Source organism: Gadus macrocephalus, chromosome 1 (genome assembly GCF_031168955.1).
Source record: "Gadus macrocephalus chromosome 1, ASM3116895v1".
NCBI lineage: Eukaryota > Metazoa > Chordata > Actinopteri > Gadiformes > Gadidae > Gadus > Gadus macrocephalus.
In genome coordinates, this window is record NC_082382.1 from 18,470,358 (window position 1) to 18,488,780 (window position 18,423).

The following is an 18,423-nucleotide window of genomic DNA, read 5'->3' on the forward strand; positions in this document are numbered from 1 at the left end:
GACGTAGGGAGGAAGAGGAAGAGAGAACTGTTGTTGTTGTCGGCTTGATCTTTTTTCTATAAAAGGCTGCCTTTCACTTAACGCTTTGGCTCCTTCCTATTGAGCAAACTTTGAGAGAGCGAGACAGAAAGCAGAAGAGAGAGAGAGACAGAGCAAGAAAAAGAGACATAGAGAGAGAGAGAGAGAGAGAGGAGAGAGAGAGAGAGAGAGAGAGAGAGAGAGAGAGAGAGAGAGAGAGAGAGAGAGAGAGAGAGAGAGAGAGAGAGAGAGAGAGAGAGCGAGAGGGGAGATGAAGAGACTGAGAGGGAGAGAGGAAAGAGACGGGAGGCTTTGTCGCAGAGGACTGCCACTGTCTGGCACCTTGGCTCACACTTAAGTACAGCCATTATCGCTCCTCCTCCTCCACCTCCTCTCCTCTCCTCCTCTGTTATCTCTCCAGTGCAGTTATCACACCATCTGTAGCTCCCATTCAAACCTACACACGCACTCCAATAGTAAAGAGAGTACCCTTGACTTTACACACACATACACAGCTGGAAAAACGTGTATGCTTTCACACACACAATGCATGAAACCTCTAACTCAGAAACATACACCCATACATATACTCACAAATCCACACACACACCTACAGCAAACAATGTGTGTTTTCTGCATATCTCATTTCCATATTGGCCTCAGATCAGTGAACTTGAGGTCGGGCCAAATGAGCGATTTCAAACGGGACTTTGGAGTTTGCCCCTAGCATAAAAATAAGCCCTTCCCATTCGTTCCCCTCGGCGAGGTGCTGGGCTGACGCTCTGCTCGGTGCATAGGGGTCGCGTCTCCACAGCTCGGGTTCGAGTTCACCGACTGCGGTTCAACTGTTAACCTCGGTGGCTTGTGTTACTGCCGATTAGCACAGACAACCGCAGAGGCCCCCCCCCCTACAAAGACACATGAGGGCGTTGGGTTTGTTAGCAACATGCTACACACTGGCAACACGGATGACTGAAAAGACCATCACCGCAGCGGGTTCAACGCGTCGGGTGATCGCTATCTGTTTGTGTATTAAGATCTGTGTCAAGATTTGATATAATGTTACCAGTGCGATTGTCAGGTAATATGGTGTCCGGTTTTCAAAGTTCGGTACACACACTAAGTCACGACTACACTACCTCACCTTTTCTCTCTTGAAAGCCCATTACAAATTTATTCGACGAGAGAAAATAAAGGCTAGTCTTACTTTATTAAACGGAAAAACACAAGCTAGCCAACAGGGCCTCAGCTAGGAAGGAAGTGGAACTGGTTTGTGGGTGGGTGTGTGTGTGTGTGGATGGGTGTGTGAGTGAGTGTGTGTGCGGGCGTGTTGAAATGTGTGTGAGTGCTTTTCCGAGACGAAATGGAAAACTTCCTTCTGCTGTTTTCCTCTTTTCTCCGGCTATTGAAATTCACTTATTTTGTGACCTCTCAATCTGACAGCGCCTGCACCAGTCAAATGCCTTTTTGCAAGCACATCGCTGACCTCTGACCGTAGGGCTAGCGGCTTCTGTTGTTGTTGTTGTTGTTGTTGTTTTTGGTTTTCGATGAGGGGCTGTGTCAGGGTGTGTTTCGGGGGACTTTTTTTCCGACCCACTAGGTCCGTCTCTGAGTGGTGGCACAAAGCACGGTTGATGTTGTTTATCATTTTTAAAGCAAAGCAGAGGTAGCCCTAGCATGCTAGCGTTTTCTCTTTCACACATCCTCCGGACATTTTGTTCTCTTGAAATCTACCAGAGAGGGAGGGCACTGGAGAGAGAGTTATATAGAGGAAAAGCATGACAGCGAGGGAGGGAGGGAGGGTGGGAGGGAGAGAGAGAATGGGAGAGAGTTGTACTGCACTGTGTGGCCAATTCACATGGCCCACGACTGGGAGGAATGACAGTAAGAGACTCCGGGGGCATCTATAGTATGCTGGGTTTTTGGGGACCTTTTAACCATCCCCTCAAATCGATCCTCTTGAAAACCTTCAAACCCATAGTCTCTTTCTTTGCAACCAGAACAAACTCATCGATTATCTGATGCCAACAACAGCACTCAACACCTTCTTCCATAAGAAAACGCACTAAAAGTCGGGAGAGACCAAACAAAGTGTGACAATAGGGAGGAGGGAATGGGCCCAACATTCTGGCGAGACAGGGTACTCTATGTGTGTGGAAGAGGACTGATTGAACGTGTGTCTGTATGGGTGTGTGTCATATGTGTTGTTTTGTGTAGTTTGTCCTCCACCTCACCCTCCTCCTTGTATTTCTCTCTCTCTGTCTGTTAGCTAGCTGGTGTCGGAGCAGGAGGAGAGAGCTAATGGACACATTAGCTGCCACGTTGTCCCTCAGTGCCGATTAGGTGCCTGTGAGGTCATCATCGCTCCACTTCTCCTCCCATCCACACTAGGGATCCATCATTTCATTACTGCTTCGGGCGAGGGAGGGAGGGGGCTGGGGGGGGGCCGGGGAGGGAGGCTATCCATCTATAACTCCATCTTTTTGTCAATTCACTCAAACACACACGCACGCAAACGTGCGCACACACGTACGGTAACACTAGCTTTGGATGCTAGTTTTGCTTTTCAAATTCATAACCTTGGTATGCAGATATAGTGGCGCAAATATTGTGCTCTTGGATTTTTAAAAATTGTCCCGTTCTGGCATTGAATTATTTTTAATATTTTGTTATTTGGTTGCTCTAGGTCTTAGTCTGAAACACTCTGTCGTGTGTGTGTGTGTGTGTGTGTGTGTGTGTGTGTGTGTGTGTGTGTGTGTGTGTGTGTGTGTGTGTGTGTGTGTGTGTACGGGTGAGCGCACATGCCTCTGCAGGAGCTGAGATGTATCGATTTCTGCAGGAAGTGAAATCTGATGTTTCACAGAGCTTCCTGCCTGGCTTATATGGTGATCAGAGCGCCAGCAAGGTGGTGTGTGTGTGTTTGTGTCTGTGTGTGTGTTTGTGTCGGTGTGTGAGTGTGTGTGTGTGTGTGTGTGTGTGTGTGTGTGTGTGTGTGTGTGTGTCTGTGTGAGTACGGTGCACGCATTCATGTATCTGAGCATGTACGACCATGCGGGTTTGAGTGTGTGTATGTATGTATGTGTTTGTGTGTGCGGGGGGGGGGGTAGTGAGGAGGTGAGTGAGGAGGTGGTAGTTCAGATGGTTGGAGGTGGAGCCCGTCCAGTGTAGGAAAAATAACCCAGAAGGGGGCCCTGAGTGCAGGGGTTGAACGGGAGACATAACACCTCTCCCTCTGTCCTTGGGGCCAAGACTAAACACTGCCTCCCGTCTCCGTTTCCCCCGTAGAAAAACATCCAGACTGCTCTGTGGAAAATCAAACATGTGGGGATTTTTTTTCCGTTCCAATGCTTGCATCCTGGTTTCCCTCTTTCTCAGGTTTTCTCTCTGTCTCTGTCTCTTTCTCTCTCCATCTTTCTTTTGAGTTCTTTCAGTCTCTTACCCGCTCTTTATTTCGCCCTCTCTTTCTGTCTTGCCAGCGACTCAGCCCATCTCTCTCTGGCTTCAATTCCGTCTCTTCACCTCTGACTCTATATCTTTCTCAATTCTCTCACTTGCTCGCTCTTGTGTTCTGTTCTCTTACATTTTTACTGATTCTCACTCTTCTCCCGCTCGGTCTGCCTTCCTCTCTCTCTCCCTCTCCCTCTCCCTCTCCCTCTCCCTCTCCCTCTCTCCCTCTCTCCCTCTCCTCTCTCTCTCTCTCTCTCTCTCTCTCTCTCTCTCTCTCTCTCTCTCTCCTCTCTCTCTCTCTCTCTCTCTCTCTCTCTTTTTTTGAAATGCTCCAGAAAGTGACCTTGTTACTGTAAGGTAACATTCCTGACGCCAAGTGGGGGTAAACCAGAGACTTGAGATTGGATTTCCGTGTGCAGAAACAACACACAGGCTCTCGCTGCCGGATACGGATAATATATCAGAGCGGGATTATTTTGACGACATAATTTCAAAGCATACTTAGTCTAAAGCCTTGGTTTAGCGCCACCGTTAGGGGTCAAATAAAAGCCTGTTCCCCATTCTACTTTTATAGTCAGATGTGTTTAATTTCTTGAACATAGAATACCCTTTAGTTAATACACTTTTTATTACATTGCATCATCATTCTTAATTTAGAGACAGCATCCACAGATTACACTCAGCCCTTGTATTCCTCTTCTCCGGGTTTTTTACCTAAACGTAACTTTAAGTTTTTTGCTAAACGACAATTTCCTAAAAAGGCCCTTCCCCCTGTGGCACTCACACAGTCTTCACAACATTACATAATAGGCTTCTTTATTCATTCCTAGTGCAACATCGATATAAATTGGATATACAGTGCTTCACTCAAAGATACACAAACATAAAAACATAAACACACGCACACAAGCATTTACACACACACTCACACACGCACCGATGTTTGATTTATCCCTCAGCAGAGTCATGCAGACAAGCAGCAGCTATGCCTGCAGAGGGGAGGGGAGACCAGGAAGGAAGTATGTGGGGATGTGTGTGTGTGTATGTGTGTGTCTGTGTGTGTGTGTTTGCAGTTTGCATCACCTCATGCTTCCTTTCAGTCTCTGGACGGCAACCGTGCAGCTCCAGAGGGCAAGGTTCAAACATAGCCCTGACCTGTGTGTGTGTGCGTGCGTGCGTGCGTGTGTGTGTGTGTGTGTGTGTGTGTGTGTGTGTGAGTGTGTGTGTGTGTGTGTGTGCGTGTGCTGATTTGTATGTGTGGAGATAATTAAACAGAGCAGACAGATGAGCCCAGCACACAGGGCAGAGGTCACACAAAATAAGGCGGCTTGGTCACCCCCAACCCGCCCACACACACGCACACACACACACAGGTCACTGACTGGAAAGACGTATATAAATGGTAGTTGTCTTAATGTAAACAGATGTTGCGCTGCTGAAGATAGCCTTGGCAGTCTCTCTCTCTCTCTCTCTTACCTCTCTCTCTGTCTCTTTCTTGCCACTTTGAAGGATTGTGGCGATGTGGGGGGGGGGGGGGGGGTGGTGGTTTGGGGGTTGAGGGTTTGGGCGGGGGGCGGGGGGGTGAAGGGTGAAAATAATGTCTTTGTACTTGCAGCCGGTTCAGTTCAGCGTAGGGGTAGGAGGCGGATACCGAGTCTCCACATTACCTTGTCTTAGAGATCTACAATTACAGTAATTATAGACCAGCAGGCTTCAAGAGCTGCCACTGTCTGCCGTCAGAGCTGTGTGTGTGTGTGTGTGTGTGTGTGTGTGTGTGTGTGTGTGTGTGTGTGTGTGTGTGTGTGTGTGTGTGTGTGTGTGTGTGTGTGTGTGTGTGTGTGTGTGTGTGTGTGTGTGTGTGTGTGTGTTCACATGCTAGCTTCTTTAAGTGTGTGTGTTTGCGTGTGTTGAGAGATGGCTTTGTGCCTGAAGACATTTCGGAAGATGTTTTGAAGGCTTGTGCATGTTGTGCTCTGTGAGTGTGGGTCCTAATGCCACTGTGTGTATATGTGTGTGTGAGTGTGAGGATGGGGGGGGGGGTGGGGTTGTATGTGAGTGGGGGTAGGGTATGTGTGTTTGGGGGAAGGAAGGTTGGGTGGATTATGTGAGACATAGGGGAGGAGCTTGGGATGGGAAATCGATGGGCTTGACTTAATATACGTATTTGAGGACGTGTGTGTGTGTGTGTGTGTGTGTGTGTGTGTGTGTGTGTGTGTGTGTGTGTGTGTGTGTGTGTGTGTGTGTGTGTGTGTGTGTGTGTGTGTGTGTGTGTGTGTGTGTGTGTGTGTGTGGAGAGGACTCTGCCTGCACTTGAGAAGGAGGCGTGGAGGAGCCAGGTCGTGGAGGATCTGCTTTCAGCACATTGTTTTATTTAACGTCTGCTACGGCGCTTCATTTGCCAGAGTGGCGCTGCAATAGCCAGATCAATAACTCAGTCATTTGGGGGGTTGGGGTGCGATGGGGTTGATAGGATTGAGGGGTGGTGGTGGTGGTGGAGGTAGTGGAGGGCGAGAGGGAGTGTTCATGTCTTTTATCTGTCATGGTTTCCAACACTCGGTTCCTGAGGTGTAAGGTGAGACTGCGTGGGACCTATATATCCCTATATGTAACCGTGATGCCGAGACACACTCACTTGGACACACACACACACACACACACACACACACACACACACACACACACACACACACACACACACACACACACACACACACACGCACACGTATCAACACACGTCTTCGTTAACAGCCCCGGTTCTCCCACTCCTTTATCCGGTGAGGTCGGAGGTGTGGTTGCATGCTCGATGTGTTTTTCCTCCATTGGAAAAAGAAATTCAAAACCTACGGGTTCGTCGAAACGTCCAAAATGGCTGCCAAGAGACAGACACAAAGCTGACGCTTTCCTTATTGGAACCCACCTTCCGTCAATATCATAAGGAAGCAGAACCCTTTAATGTTTGAACTACGGACACAAGCCAATTAAACGTGGCTTGGGGTTTGTAAATGTTTTTATAATCGGCCGTGCGCGTGTATCGCTCGCCGCTTCCTGTGAGTCATTGTTGCGATAACAGGCGGAAACGGCCTCTAAACAGTCAAAGTTCACAATGACCGCCCTGTCGGATCAATAACACACTTCGAGCCAGCCTTACTTCCTGATAAAATTTGCGTTTAACATTAACACGTCTCCCACCCCCAACCCTCCTTACAGTCAGGCTATAACCCAGAGTGGCTAGGCAAGGCGACGGACACAACACAACAGATCCCATATACGCTTCAGAGATGTTTTCTGTAAACAGCGTACCACTAGGAAAAAGGACGCGCCAGAGACCTAAACAGTCCCAGACAGCGCCTGTTCCACACAATGTGATCATGTAACCACCTTAAAACCACCTATCTCATTTCAATGATTGCCTGTCTGGGTTTAATAATGTGCATCTAATCTCACTGCTTTTTTTTATCAAACTGGCCGAGAGGGTGAGTGTAATTCACACGGCAATCATCTCTGCTTCGTTACACAAACATCCCTGTTTCTTTTTGTGCGTCGCACCAAAATATAAGCTAATCTAATTGTTCCACCATAGCCCTGGCATTACATCATGCGGGTTATCCAACCACTGATATGGTGATGTGTGTTGCTGTTCTCACACATAGCGGTATACATCGGTATCTTGTTTTTAGCCCCATTTGAAGATCATGGAGAAAGAGCAGGGCAGGAAAAAAAAATGATGAGGCATGTTGGAGTTGGGGGGTGGGGTCTGCTTTGTCCACCTCCAGTGTCACAGAACCCCCAGCTGATAACCCCCACAATAGGAGCGCAACAATGGGCCGTGAGCCGACAGCCATCCACCCATCCCCGCTTAAACAATGCTGCCCCCAGAAGCCCCTGGGAGGTGGCCTTCCATGTCACTACTAGGCCAGGCTTGGTCGGCCCAACCCCCCCCACCAGCCCTCGACAAAATAGAGAGGTTGTCTAGGGACAGTGGTGTCCCTCCTCCCCCACCAACACAATCTTTCATTATATTCCCCGGTTTTCCGTTTTTTCCTTTGCTGTGTGGTTGGCCTCGGGAGGCTAACGTCGCTAGCTATTGTAAGCAAACGTTGGCTTCACTCTTCCGGTGGTGCTCTTCCGTGTGAAGCCGACTTGCTATCCCCCTGGCCTGCGTGCTTGGGAACGTTAGATAAGAGACACAGTTTAGCGGCTGAGATTACTCTACCAGAGCCTTTAACTGTGCCAGTCTTACGCATGTTACTAGTTGTTGTTCTTTGAAGATACCTTCAATCTTTGGTGGTGTTTACCCTTGTTAAGGAGAGGGGATCTCTCTAACGAATGCTTTTATTCTAATTAACATGAGAACAATACTTGATAGTATGTGTTTTTTTAATGCATCAAATGGAGAAGTGCTCTTGTGTTTATATTTGTATGAGACGGTGATGTTTGTGTCTGACTCTTTTCCGCATGTCTGTGCGTGTAGATAATTATGTATATGTGTGTCGTTGTATGCATAAAGGTCTGTGAGTGAATTAGTGTGTGTGTGTTTCTGTGAGATGTAGGAGACGCGTGTGTGTGTGTGTGTGTGTGGGGTGGGGTTGGGGGGGTTGGGGGGTGGGGTGGAGGGAGGGGTAGTCGTTTCCGTGGGAGACGAGCAGATGGGCATGGGAATCAGCAGCTAGCTCATGCTAATCTCCTCCTGCAGCCGATCTGCGAGCGTCAGAATAAAACACACAACAAGCTCCCGGAACGCAAACACACACGCCACACTGCCACGCACATGCCACACTACCATCCACTGCCAGTCATACACACAGTCGCGCGCCAATCCAGGCCAAGGACACCGGCGACGCTCAAATGTCACCGCACGTTTTTTGCAGCGGATGGGCATTTTGGCGACAGAAACATGTTGGTTTTCGGTGCGAAAACAAGCGCCTGTGTATTGTTGCGCATTACGGTCTTGAAATATAATTTTGCTGTTAAAATGTAAATATTTAAATTTCAAGGTTAGCTATTAGCCAATTTTTTTGCGCGTGGTGCAGCCATCTGTCCCATTGGAGTCGCTCCCTGGCACCTGATTGTTTGACCTCCAACCCCCCCCCCCCCCCCACCGAAAAAAAGAGAGGTTGAGGACAGGTCATCCCCGAAATGTTTTGATCATGTGTTTTGGGGTTGGGGGAGGGTGGCGTTGGATCACCGCTGTCACACACACACACACACAAAGAGACGTCCAAGCCTGACTCAGCAACAAAAACGCAAACCCCCTCCCCATAAATGTTTTGATCATGTGTTTTGGGGTTGGGGGAGGGTGGCGTTGGATCACCGCTGTCACACACACACACACACACACACACACACACACACACACACACACACACACACACACACACACACACACACACACACACACACACACACACACACACACACACACACACACACACACACACACACAGCTGATCTACGCTGTTCATTGTTTTTTTTCTCCCCGTGCCAACATTAAAGAGGGCTACTTTCTCTTCAAGGGCTATCATTAATACCAGACTGCCGCGGTCAGGCCCACCAAATGACTGTAATCTCTATACTATAATCAGTTCTACCACTCTGTTGTTAAGGTATAGTGTAGCAGGCAGCCGAGCATAGACACCCCTGCCTCCTTTCTCCCCCTTCGCCGCCAGCGCTCTATTCGGCTGGGAGCGCATTAATGTTTTAACATGCTGGTCCCTGGGAGTTGAATTCCCCTTATCCTAACAATGTTAGAGCCCTGTTCAACCCGCTGACCCGCCTCGCTCCACCGCGAGCGAGGGCCAACGTGAGGCGTTGTGAGGCGTGTAGTGGCATTAGTAGTGGCGTGTAGTAGTGGCGTTTGTGTGGGTGTTTTGTTGCGTGGCGGCGGTCATGAGGCGGCTGAACTCGGGGAAGATGGAAGTAGGGAAGTGACATCTGACATCCGTCGTGAGGGGGAGAGAGAGAGAGAGAGAGAGAGAGAGAGAGAGAGAGAGAGAGAGAGAGGGAGAGCCCGAGACACGTGGCACGTCACACCGCCCCAGCTAAATCCATCAACACATGGGTTCACCACTCCTCTGGGCGGGGCATGAGAACGGTCTGGCGTCTTTTCAGCGCGGGATACGCGCGGCTTAACGTCAAAACAAACAGACTTGGGAAATGCGTGGGTGAATGCCAGTACCGTTCTCTCTCACATTTGTCCATCCGTTTTGTTAATACCTGGAGCGCGGAACCTTGCAGGAAGTCTGACCCCACTGGTAACCACGAAGATACAAGCATACCAGAATGGAGCACAGATTAAAGTTTCTTTCGCTTGACGTGCAAGATTATGTAGTTCTTTATGCTCCACAATCAGAAGTGTAAAACCAACAGAACAGCAAATTTGTTGAGACATCACGTTTCGGACAGGGTTGGTTCTTCTCACACATCAGGGACCAACACTGTAGGTGAGCTGAGGCAATAGCGCTGGCAGATGGCGGTGAGGTTTGAAGGGGGGGATCGCCAGGCATTGGCGTGCCATGCCTGGCGTTGCTGAATATTTCAGCGGACCGCTCATTAAATAAACACAGAGGTCCTCTCCCGCCCACAGTCATCGCACATCAACATTTAATGGCCATAAAGAAATGACACATGGTGGGAGGCTTGCACGTTAGCCACCCGTTAGGTCGTCATAGTTCACCATTTCACAACAAGAACAAAAAAAGATGGGGGTTGACGGGGGACTTATTTTCCCACGTGAAAACACACCTGAACGATCCGGTCATCAGGTTCTCTGACATGACACACGCTACGAGACCTCGCTATCCGGGGAGCATAACGGAGGGCTAACGGTTAGCTGTTAGCTTCACGCTCAATTTGGCGGTTTAGCAAGCGTGTAGTACGTAGGGAACAAGAGAGAGAGAGCGAGAGCGAATGCTATTGGCTGGGTGTATGCTTCTTCCAGGATGCCGAGCGTTGCGTGCCGATGCTACCCGCTGTCAGGGTGGCGCGGGAGGGGTCGCTACGCAGGAGCGGGGGTCGGTCCCGGAAACTGTACTATCCTCTCTTTATGATGGGTAAGGCTGAAGGATACAGAGTACATACGTTACATTGGGATTTGAAACCAATATTCATTTGTATGTGTTATTTAGATATAAATAAATATATATCCTGATATATTGACATTGATATGTTTATTAGGTGGAGTATTTTCATTTTGTTATTTTACACAGAACATATCAATAGTGTTATGTCTTTTCTTTTGAAACTGTGCACGGTAAACTGTCTTTATATGATATTTTGGGAAGATTTGCTGGGGGTTTTCTGGCATATTTCCCCTTCCCGCCTAACCCCTTGTTCCTCTACAAAGCAAAGGGGATAAGAATCCCTCCCCCTGTCTCAGGTATATTTATGTACCAGCAAGTATCCCAAAATGAAATGCCCTCGCCTCTCTCTCCCCGGGTACATTTACAACGTGGCTCGCCTGCTGATCCTCATCTGGGTCCTGTTTGTGTTCATAAAGAGACACTCCACAGTGATTGTATTTTCATATGTGTGTGTACGTGCGTGTGTGTGTGCCAGGGGCGCCGGAACTTGGGGGGCCAGGGGGCCACTTGCCCCCCCACTTTTCCTTCCTTCTCCCGCATGTTTTTAAGACGCAAATCAATATTTTCTTGTTGTCTTTTATCCTTGTCTTTCTTTCCTTAACTTGATCAGTGGCCTGATGAATATAAATGCTATTGGAATTCAGTTGACGAAAGATTACTATTAAAAGTTGATTTAGTTAGAGCATAAGTAATTTACTATAGCTCGCAGTCTAGCTCAGTTTTTGACAACAAATCTCAAATGTTTGCAAATTAATTTCTACCATGTTTATTTTCTATAAATGTTTGAATCAAAGAAACAAAACAACAATTGACTTAAACTCAATTAGACAGAACAGAAGCGTGGGTAGTAGTGCTTATATATATTCTCACACTTTAAATAAAAATGCAGACAATATTTAATTTTGGCACCCTGCACTTCGGAAATGATTTCGACATCGGCTATGTGTTGTGTGCTTGTGTATGCGTTTCTATCAGTTAGATTTTCCAACTAGATTTGCCAGTTCTCAGAGTAGGCTCTAACATTGCCAGATATGATCACCAGCAAGAGCTACGAGCTACAAATTTTAAAAACATCAACAACAAAAAAACTATTTTCTTGAAGCAGCCTTGCGAAATGTTTCTATGTAAATTTGCTTGAAATAACTGCTGTATGAAATCAGTAATCAAAAGAATCCACAATGAAGAAACAGCCAATGAGGCCCGGAGAATGCCTCTGGCGGCCATCTTTAAAAAGCCTCCGAAGTGATTTGCGTGTAGGCAGGGGGTGGTTTACAAAAAGAGAAATCGGTGTGTCTGATTTATTCCACTGCCGCTGCCGACTCCCCCACACTCGTTTGAAGACTTGAATCCTCTGTGCCAAGCCAAAAAACCATGCCGGCGAACCTGTGATCCCAATGCAACTCTGCGGCATCGTGCTGCGTTTGTTTGGCGGGGATGACAAATACATATCTGCGTAACGGGCTCACGGTTGATACATCAATTTAGCCTTTTTCGAATGGCCGCATACAGCACCACAGTGTTTTTTATGTTTTTTTTGTTTGTTTGTCAAAAAAGATTTCAAATAAACCAAATTAATAACCAAATTGACTCGTTTCTGGGACAGTGTTAGCAGCAGATCAAAAAAAATAAGCCTTTTTGAGGTACAGTGGAACAAAGAACGGCTTTTTGGGCCAAGTTGCAACATATGTGGAAAAGAATGATGGCGTTCCTCTGCCTCTCTCTGAACACACAACCTCAGCTGCCTGTTACACTCAACCTTTGTAGTTGACTTTCTTTTGCATATTAATTGGGCCTAATTATTACACCAACCATTACCAGGAAGCTCTCATTGACATAATTCCGGATGCAAGAAGATTTTTATTCTTCAGTGCCGTTTATTCCATCAGTCTGGGCCCTGTAGTAAGCCTGCCCCGCCTAAATAAAAAAAGTGTTACAGTTTTATGCATGCCTAACATGCCATTAATTCTGAATGGGGACGGCTGAGCCACAGTCAATTCCGAGAGGAAGTATCGGTGTCCGTCAGGCTGTTTTTTTTGTTTCACTAGATGGAGAAGACTCCACTGTCAATACAGTATTGATCTGTCCGACCTTCGGTGGCAGGATAACCGACAGCTCGCGCAGACTACCTTCCTCATAGGTGATGAGCAGAAACAAGCCAGGCCAGCGAACCTCACAAACCCTGGTGTGTTGGCTTGTGCATGCGTGTGCGTGTGTGGGGTGTGTGTGTGTGTGTGTGTGTGTGTGTGTGTGTGTGTGTGTGTGTGTCTGCTACTTTGCACACTAACTGAGGAAACCGCTTTTAATAATACAAAAACCCACAAACCCGCTAGAGCTCACACACCCATATATATATATATATATATATATATATATATATATATATATATATATATATATATATATATATATATATATATATATATATTATATGGGTGTGGTGTGTAACACACCAATCCAAACACACACACACACACACACACACATTCATATGCACACTTTACTTGCCGAGAAAAAATTCTGCCCCTCTTTGCAATTTTCCCCAACTGCTAACTTCATATTTTCGAACGCTGAAACACAGGATGAAGCTTTCCTATAGGCGGAGGAGGGGAGGGAGGAGGGGAGGGGGGAAGAGGAGGGAGGGGTTCCTAGCAAAGTTCCACAGCTGCAGAGTCAGTGAAAAAAGAACCAGGCAAGAAAAATATAAGAAGAAAAAACCCTCAGTGTCTTCACAATCATGCTCACTGCAGCAGTGTGGGGCTTTCCAAACGCTAAAGAATTACTAACAATTTAGATAAAATAACCAAAACGCAGCTGTTCCGCACCTTTTAACATATAGTGGTTTACTCTGTTTTAACATAAACATGCACAGGAAGAAATGGCCATCACAAGCCCTCTTAAGTCTGGACTAAGCGTAGCACAAGAAAGAGCTTTCGCTGCAAATTCCAAAGATTCTTCACAAAAGTAGGCATCCGGCTAATAGAAAATGTGTGATTTGCTTGGACGTTTGTGTGTGTGTGTGTGTGTGTGTGTGTGTGTGTGTGTGTGTGTGTGTGTGTGTGTGTGTGTGTGTGTGTGTGTGTGTGTGTGTGTGTGTGTGTGTGTGTGTGTGTGTGTGTGTGTGTGTGTGTGTGTGTGTGTGTGCGTGTCTACGTTCACAAGTGTTGTGTTGTTCAGATTTCACAAACGGAATGCCTCCAAGGACAGGAAGAGCCCCACTGTGTGGAAGCGCACCACTTCCTGTGTGTCTGGTCGACTGCATTGAGAGACTACACCCGACTTGGTCACATGACCTCCGTTCATATTTCTAGGGAAACGCTTTTTCCTCGCCCTCAGAAACTCACAGTAGGCGCAAAGTGCCAGGGTGGGCGATGCCACCGTCACAACACAAGAACTTTTCTCAGTGTGCCAAGAGCCAAGAGCACACCCCTTAAACACATACACTCTCTCTTTCTCTCCCACTGAGATGAATGAGGAAGAATTTGCTGACAAGGAGATGTTCTGTAACCAGGATTTCAGCATTAATCCCGAAAATGCTAAAATCTCCCCTTTATTATCTTTAAACAAATATAGGAAGGATGGAACTAATGAGTGAAAAAGAAGGAAAGAATTTTTTTTATTTAAAAATAATTAGTAGGCTAATGTATATATTTTTTTGGACGTTTGTGTGTGTCTGAGAGGGGGGAGTCCACTTATTCTCAAATCCTCTCTGGGTAATCCAGGATGGATGGCAGGGTTAGTGGTAGCCAGATGTGTGTGTGTGTGTGTGTGTGTGTGTGTGTGTGTGTGTGTGTGTGTGTGTGTGTGTGTGTGTGTGTGTGTGTGTGTGTGTGTGTGTGTGTGTGTGTGTGTGTGTGTGTGTGTGTGTGTGTGTGTGTGTGTGTGTGTGTGTGTGTGTGTGTGTGTGTGTGTACTGTGCAGGGGGGGGTGCTCTTCAAAAATCTCTAAAACTGGCGATAGAAGTTGTGAGTTTTTACACTGTTTGCTTGAAAACAGACACAACACTTCAAAAGATGGCTGAAAGCCATACAAATCGTCAAAGAAGTTCCTAGAGTATGTTAGTTTGGCACGAAGGCATAGCACATAGGTAACCACGAGTTTGTGTGTATGGGGGGTAGGGGGGCGGCGAACTGAATGCCCCACTTTGTTGGGATCATATTATGTTTCCACAACAATACCCCCACCCCCCTCCAGCACTGCTTCATCGACCCCATTCATGTGTAACAGTTCATGCAAATGGCCGAGCTTGCCTTTCATGGTTTGGTGGCAGGGGTATTTCTGAGGTAATGGGATGTGGGAGGCCATTCTCTTGCTTCTCTCCTGCCCCACCTGTGCAATTTCAAACCTCCTGCCCGTTCAACCAGTGTAATAGATAGATTATGTGCTCACCTTGCTGCCAATGCGGGTCGTTGTTCAACGTTTCTCACCGTTTTGTCGGAAAAACTGTAAGAAGTATTTCTGCCGGTTTCTGACTTTATACGACTCTTTTTTAGAAGATTAAAGATTGCAACACGTGTAATGCTTAATATAGTAGTGTACTGTACAACCCGACTGTACTTTATAGGGGTGGGGGGCGACGCTCCCAAACAGACGGGCTCTCTGCTGTACGCGGTCTCTGCTGTAATGGCTTCCTCTTCCCAGACGGCCAGACACAACAAATTGGCATATCTCGCCCTGATAAGAAGGAGCTCGCCGCTGACTGAGTGGCTATGGGCTAGCCCTCTGGGGGAGACGTGCTAAGTGAAAAGCCATTACACACTGATGACGACCCCCCCCCCCCCCCGTGGAAACGCATAGTTTACATACACGCTCATACACCGAGAAGCCGATAAGGAGAAGACACAAGGAATACTAGCAGGAAAACATACAGTATAATGGGACGCACAGAAAGTGTAATATAACTTCAGAATCGATTTAAATGGATACGTGTTGCTTTGATCGTGCGTGTGGCCCTTGTGTGTGTGTTTGTGTGTGTGTTTGGGTGGGTATGAAACTTTAAACCAGACAAGGAAAGGACTTTGCGTCCCCTTGCCCTCATTGAATGCCTATTCCATTATTTCCACACATATTTGAATAACATAATAGTCTGTAGTAAAAGAGGCACGGCTTGTTGTTTCAGCACTTAATTCCCCATTTGTTGGTAAATTAGATTATATTTATAGTAGAGGCCAATAAAATTCCTCTCAAGAGGTGTTTAACAGGCAAATAATGGTTTTATTGACACAGGAGGCGTGTTGTTGTCGCTGGTGGATAATTAGCAACAGTACGTCAAAAAAAAGTGACCAAACCCTTGGGCTATTATTGGCAGCTTCCTACATCTACCCTCAAGCACGGTCAACAACACTGAATGGATCGATCTGGTCACACTGACTGATCGATATCAGTGAGCTATACACTTCAGGGGAAACTTCTAAACAAGACTCACACCACGACCAACTCAAACCTTTGGATGATACAGTAAGGGAGATGCATGACAAGTTGAGGGTTGTTATACCGCTGTAATAGCCTAAAGACAAACTCACCCTTGACGCTTTCCTCTTGTACTTGTTTGCGAAGTCGAATTTTTCTTTAATCTCGTCCAATGCCTGTTCGAGGTGCGCCTTCTCCTCTTTGCCCGTGTAATCCTGGCCCAGGAGCAGGTAAGCCCTCCAGTTGGCCGAGTCAAAGCCCCAGTGGCAAGTCCTGTTTTCCAGCGACTTGTGACTGTGCACAACGAACTTGTGGGTCGGGTACATTAGTCTGCAGTCCAGGCACTGGATGCACGCTGCGTTGGGGCTGGTGTACAACTCGGGCACGAAAAGACCCTTGCACTTTCCGAAACACTCGTGGTACACTTTGAAGCTCTTCTCAGTGATCTCCAGCTCCAGCGGGGCGCCGGTGAACTCTTTCTTGCAGTGCGGCGGGTACGCGCCGCCGTAAATCAGGGCGTTGCACAGCCGCTCCGCGTCCGTCTTGGTGATGAGGCCACAAGACGGAGCGGAGAATGGCAGGATCCCCATGACTTTGAGGATCTCGAGTTGGTCCGCAGTGCACCGCGAGCAGTAGATGTGAAGGTCGTCGCACACAGAGTTGATCTGCTGCAGGGAGAAGTCCCGCAGGACCGTGTTGAGGATCTGCGGCAGACACAGTCGCTTCTCCCCGCCGACCACGAAGCACGAGATGGTCTCGGTCTCGAGCACCGTCTCGCACCTCTCGGTGGAGCGGTCCGAGGGGATGAACAGGGGTCCCGGCATCACGGGAGGGGGTGCCGACTGCATGGGCAGATGCAGGACGGGCTCAGGCTCTTTCCCCTCTTTCTTGAACAGGAGGTCATGTTGCCACCTGGCCGAGAATGCCGCAGGTCCGCCGAGTGAGCTCATAGAACTGAGATGGAACTGCTTCAGAGTTTGTTGCAGTCCCGGATGAGGCTGGAAGCTCTGGCGAGTTACCGTCTCCATGTTTTCCCCTCAACTTTGCAAATGGCAATTCTTCTCGTCGACTGGGAGTCGGTCAAATAGTAACGCAAACTCGATGAAATAGGTCCACGTTCCTCGTAAATCCGAGCTCTCCCAGAGTTTGTCGAGATTGCGAAACGCTTCATCAAACATCCACGGGGAAAAAAAAAGTCCCAGACCGAAGAGTTGTCGTAAGCGTAGCCCCCCTTGGGTTAACACTAGGCGGACGGCGACACCGGCGAGACTCTCCGTGCTGCTGAACGCTCCGCACTGTCCATTGCTGGTCTGGTTCGCTGTCCACTCGCAAACTCCGTCGCGCTTTTAAGTTTCCGAAAAAAAGTAAGTAAGTAAACGAATCGTGTCCGCGTGTCTGTTCTCTACGACAATCGATTAACAAAAGTCGTTAGCCTACTTAAAACCCTATTTTTGCTGTCGAGTATTCTACTGCAGCAGAGACTACACTCCGTCTGCCCCCGCAGTTCGCTATGCCTGTATGGAGATGAGAAGTCTATGAGCTAGTCTCGCTCTCTCTCCCCCGCCTCTCTCTCTCTCTAGTCCCCCGCCTCTCTCTCTCTCTCTCTCTCTCTCTCTCTCTCTCTCTCTCTCTCTCTCTCTCTCTCTCTCTCTCTCTCTCTCTCTCTCTCTCTCTCTCCTCTCTCTCTCTCTCTCTCTCTCTCTCTCTCTCTCTCTCTCTCTCTCTCTCTCTCTCTCTCTCTCTCTCTCTCTCTCCTCTCTCTCTCTCTCTCTCTCTCTCTCTCTCTCTCTCTCTCCTCTCTCTCTCTCTCTCTCTCTCTCTCTCTCTCTCTCTCTCGTACACACACACACACGCACACGCACACGCACACGCACACCACAGCCCTCCCTCTCTCCTCCTTGGTGTGTTTGTGTGTGTCTGGCTCAGTCATTGAATCCCAGCCAAGAATGTGACTGACTCCGCAGGCAGGCTCGGCTGTTCCAGGAACCAGCCGCCACTCCCCCTCCTCTCGGGTGTAGAGCAGCCAGCAGCCGTACGAGAGGGAGTGAGAAGGGGAAGGAAAGAGGGAGAGAATGGAGAAGAAAAAGCGACCAGAGCTTATGTGAATCATTTGGTTCACGGCTGTAAAAACCAAGAGGATGGGTGGGGTTTTTTGCGAGACGAGTCAAATTTAGCTTCCGAGGGGAAATGCAAATTGAACGACATGGACGCGGTTTATTTTCTTCTGCTATATTGTTTTATTTTTTATTTTTGTCGAACGGCACCAACTAACCGAGTGTCCGATTACATTACAAGAGGAAACGTAAAAGAAACCTTAATATCTTTAATGTTAAAAAACAAAACTTGTTTTTGAACATTATTTTTAATTGTTTTAGATATTGGTTTATATATAGGCCTACGTTAGACATATGTATACGTTGGATAAGGCTAGTATTAGTAGGTTGGTTATATTTTAAAGTAGTTGTAATAACCT

The 18,423-nt window shown here is 47.6% G+C and overlaps 1 protein-coding gene across 1 annotated transcript in view; it reads right to left on the bottom strand.

The window, feature by feature from the left end:
• skia (v-ski avian sarcoma viral oncogene homolog a) overlaps positions 1-17,548 on the bottom strand; it is a 50,561-nt gene extending 33,013 nt beyond the window's left edge. The window contains exon 1 of the mRNA XM_060057040.1: positions 16,064-17,548. Coding sequence (XP_059913023.1) covers positions 16,064-16,978 — 915 coding nt within the window. The 5' untranslated portion in view covers positions 16,979-17,548. The remainder of the gene's footprint in view (positions 1-16,063) is intronic.
• Positions 17,549-18,423: the final 875 nt, after the last annotated feature.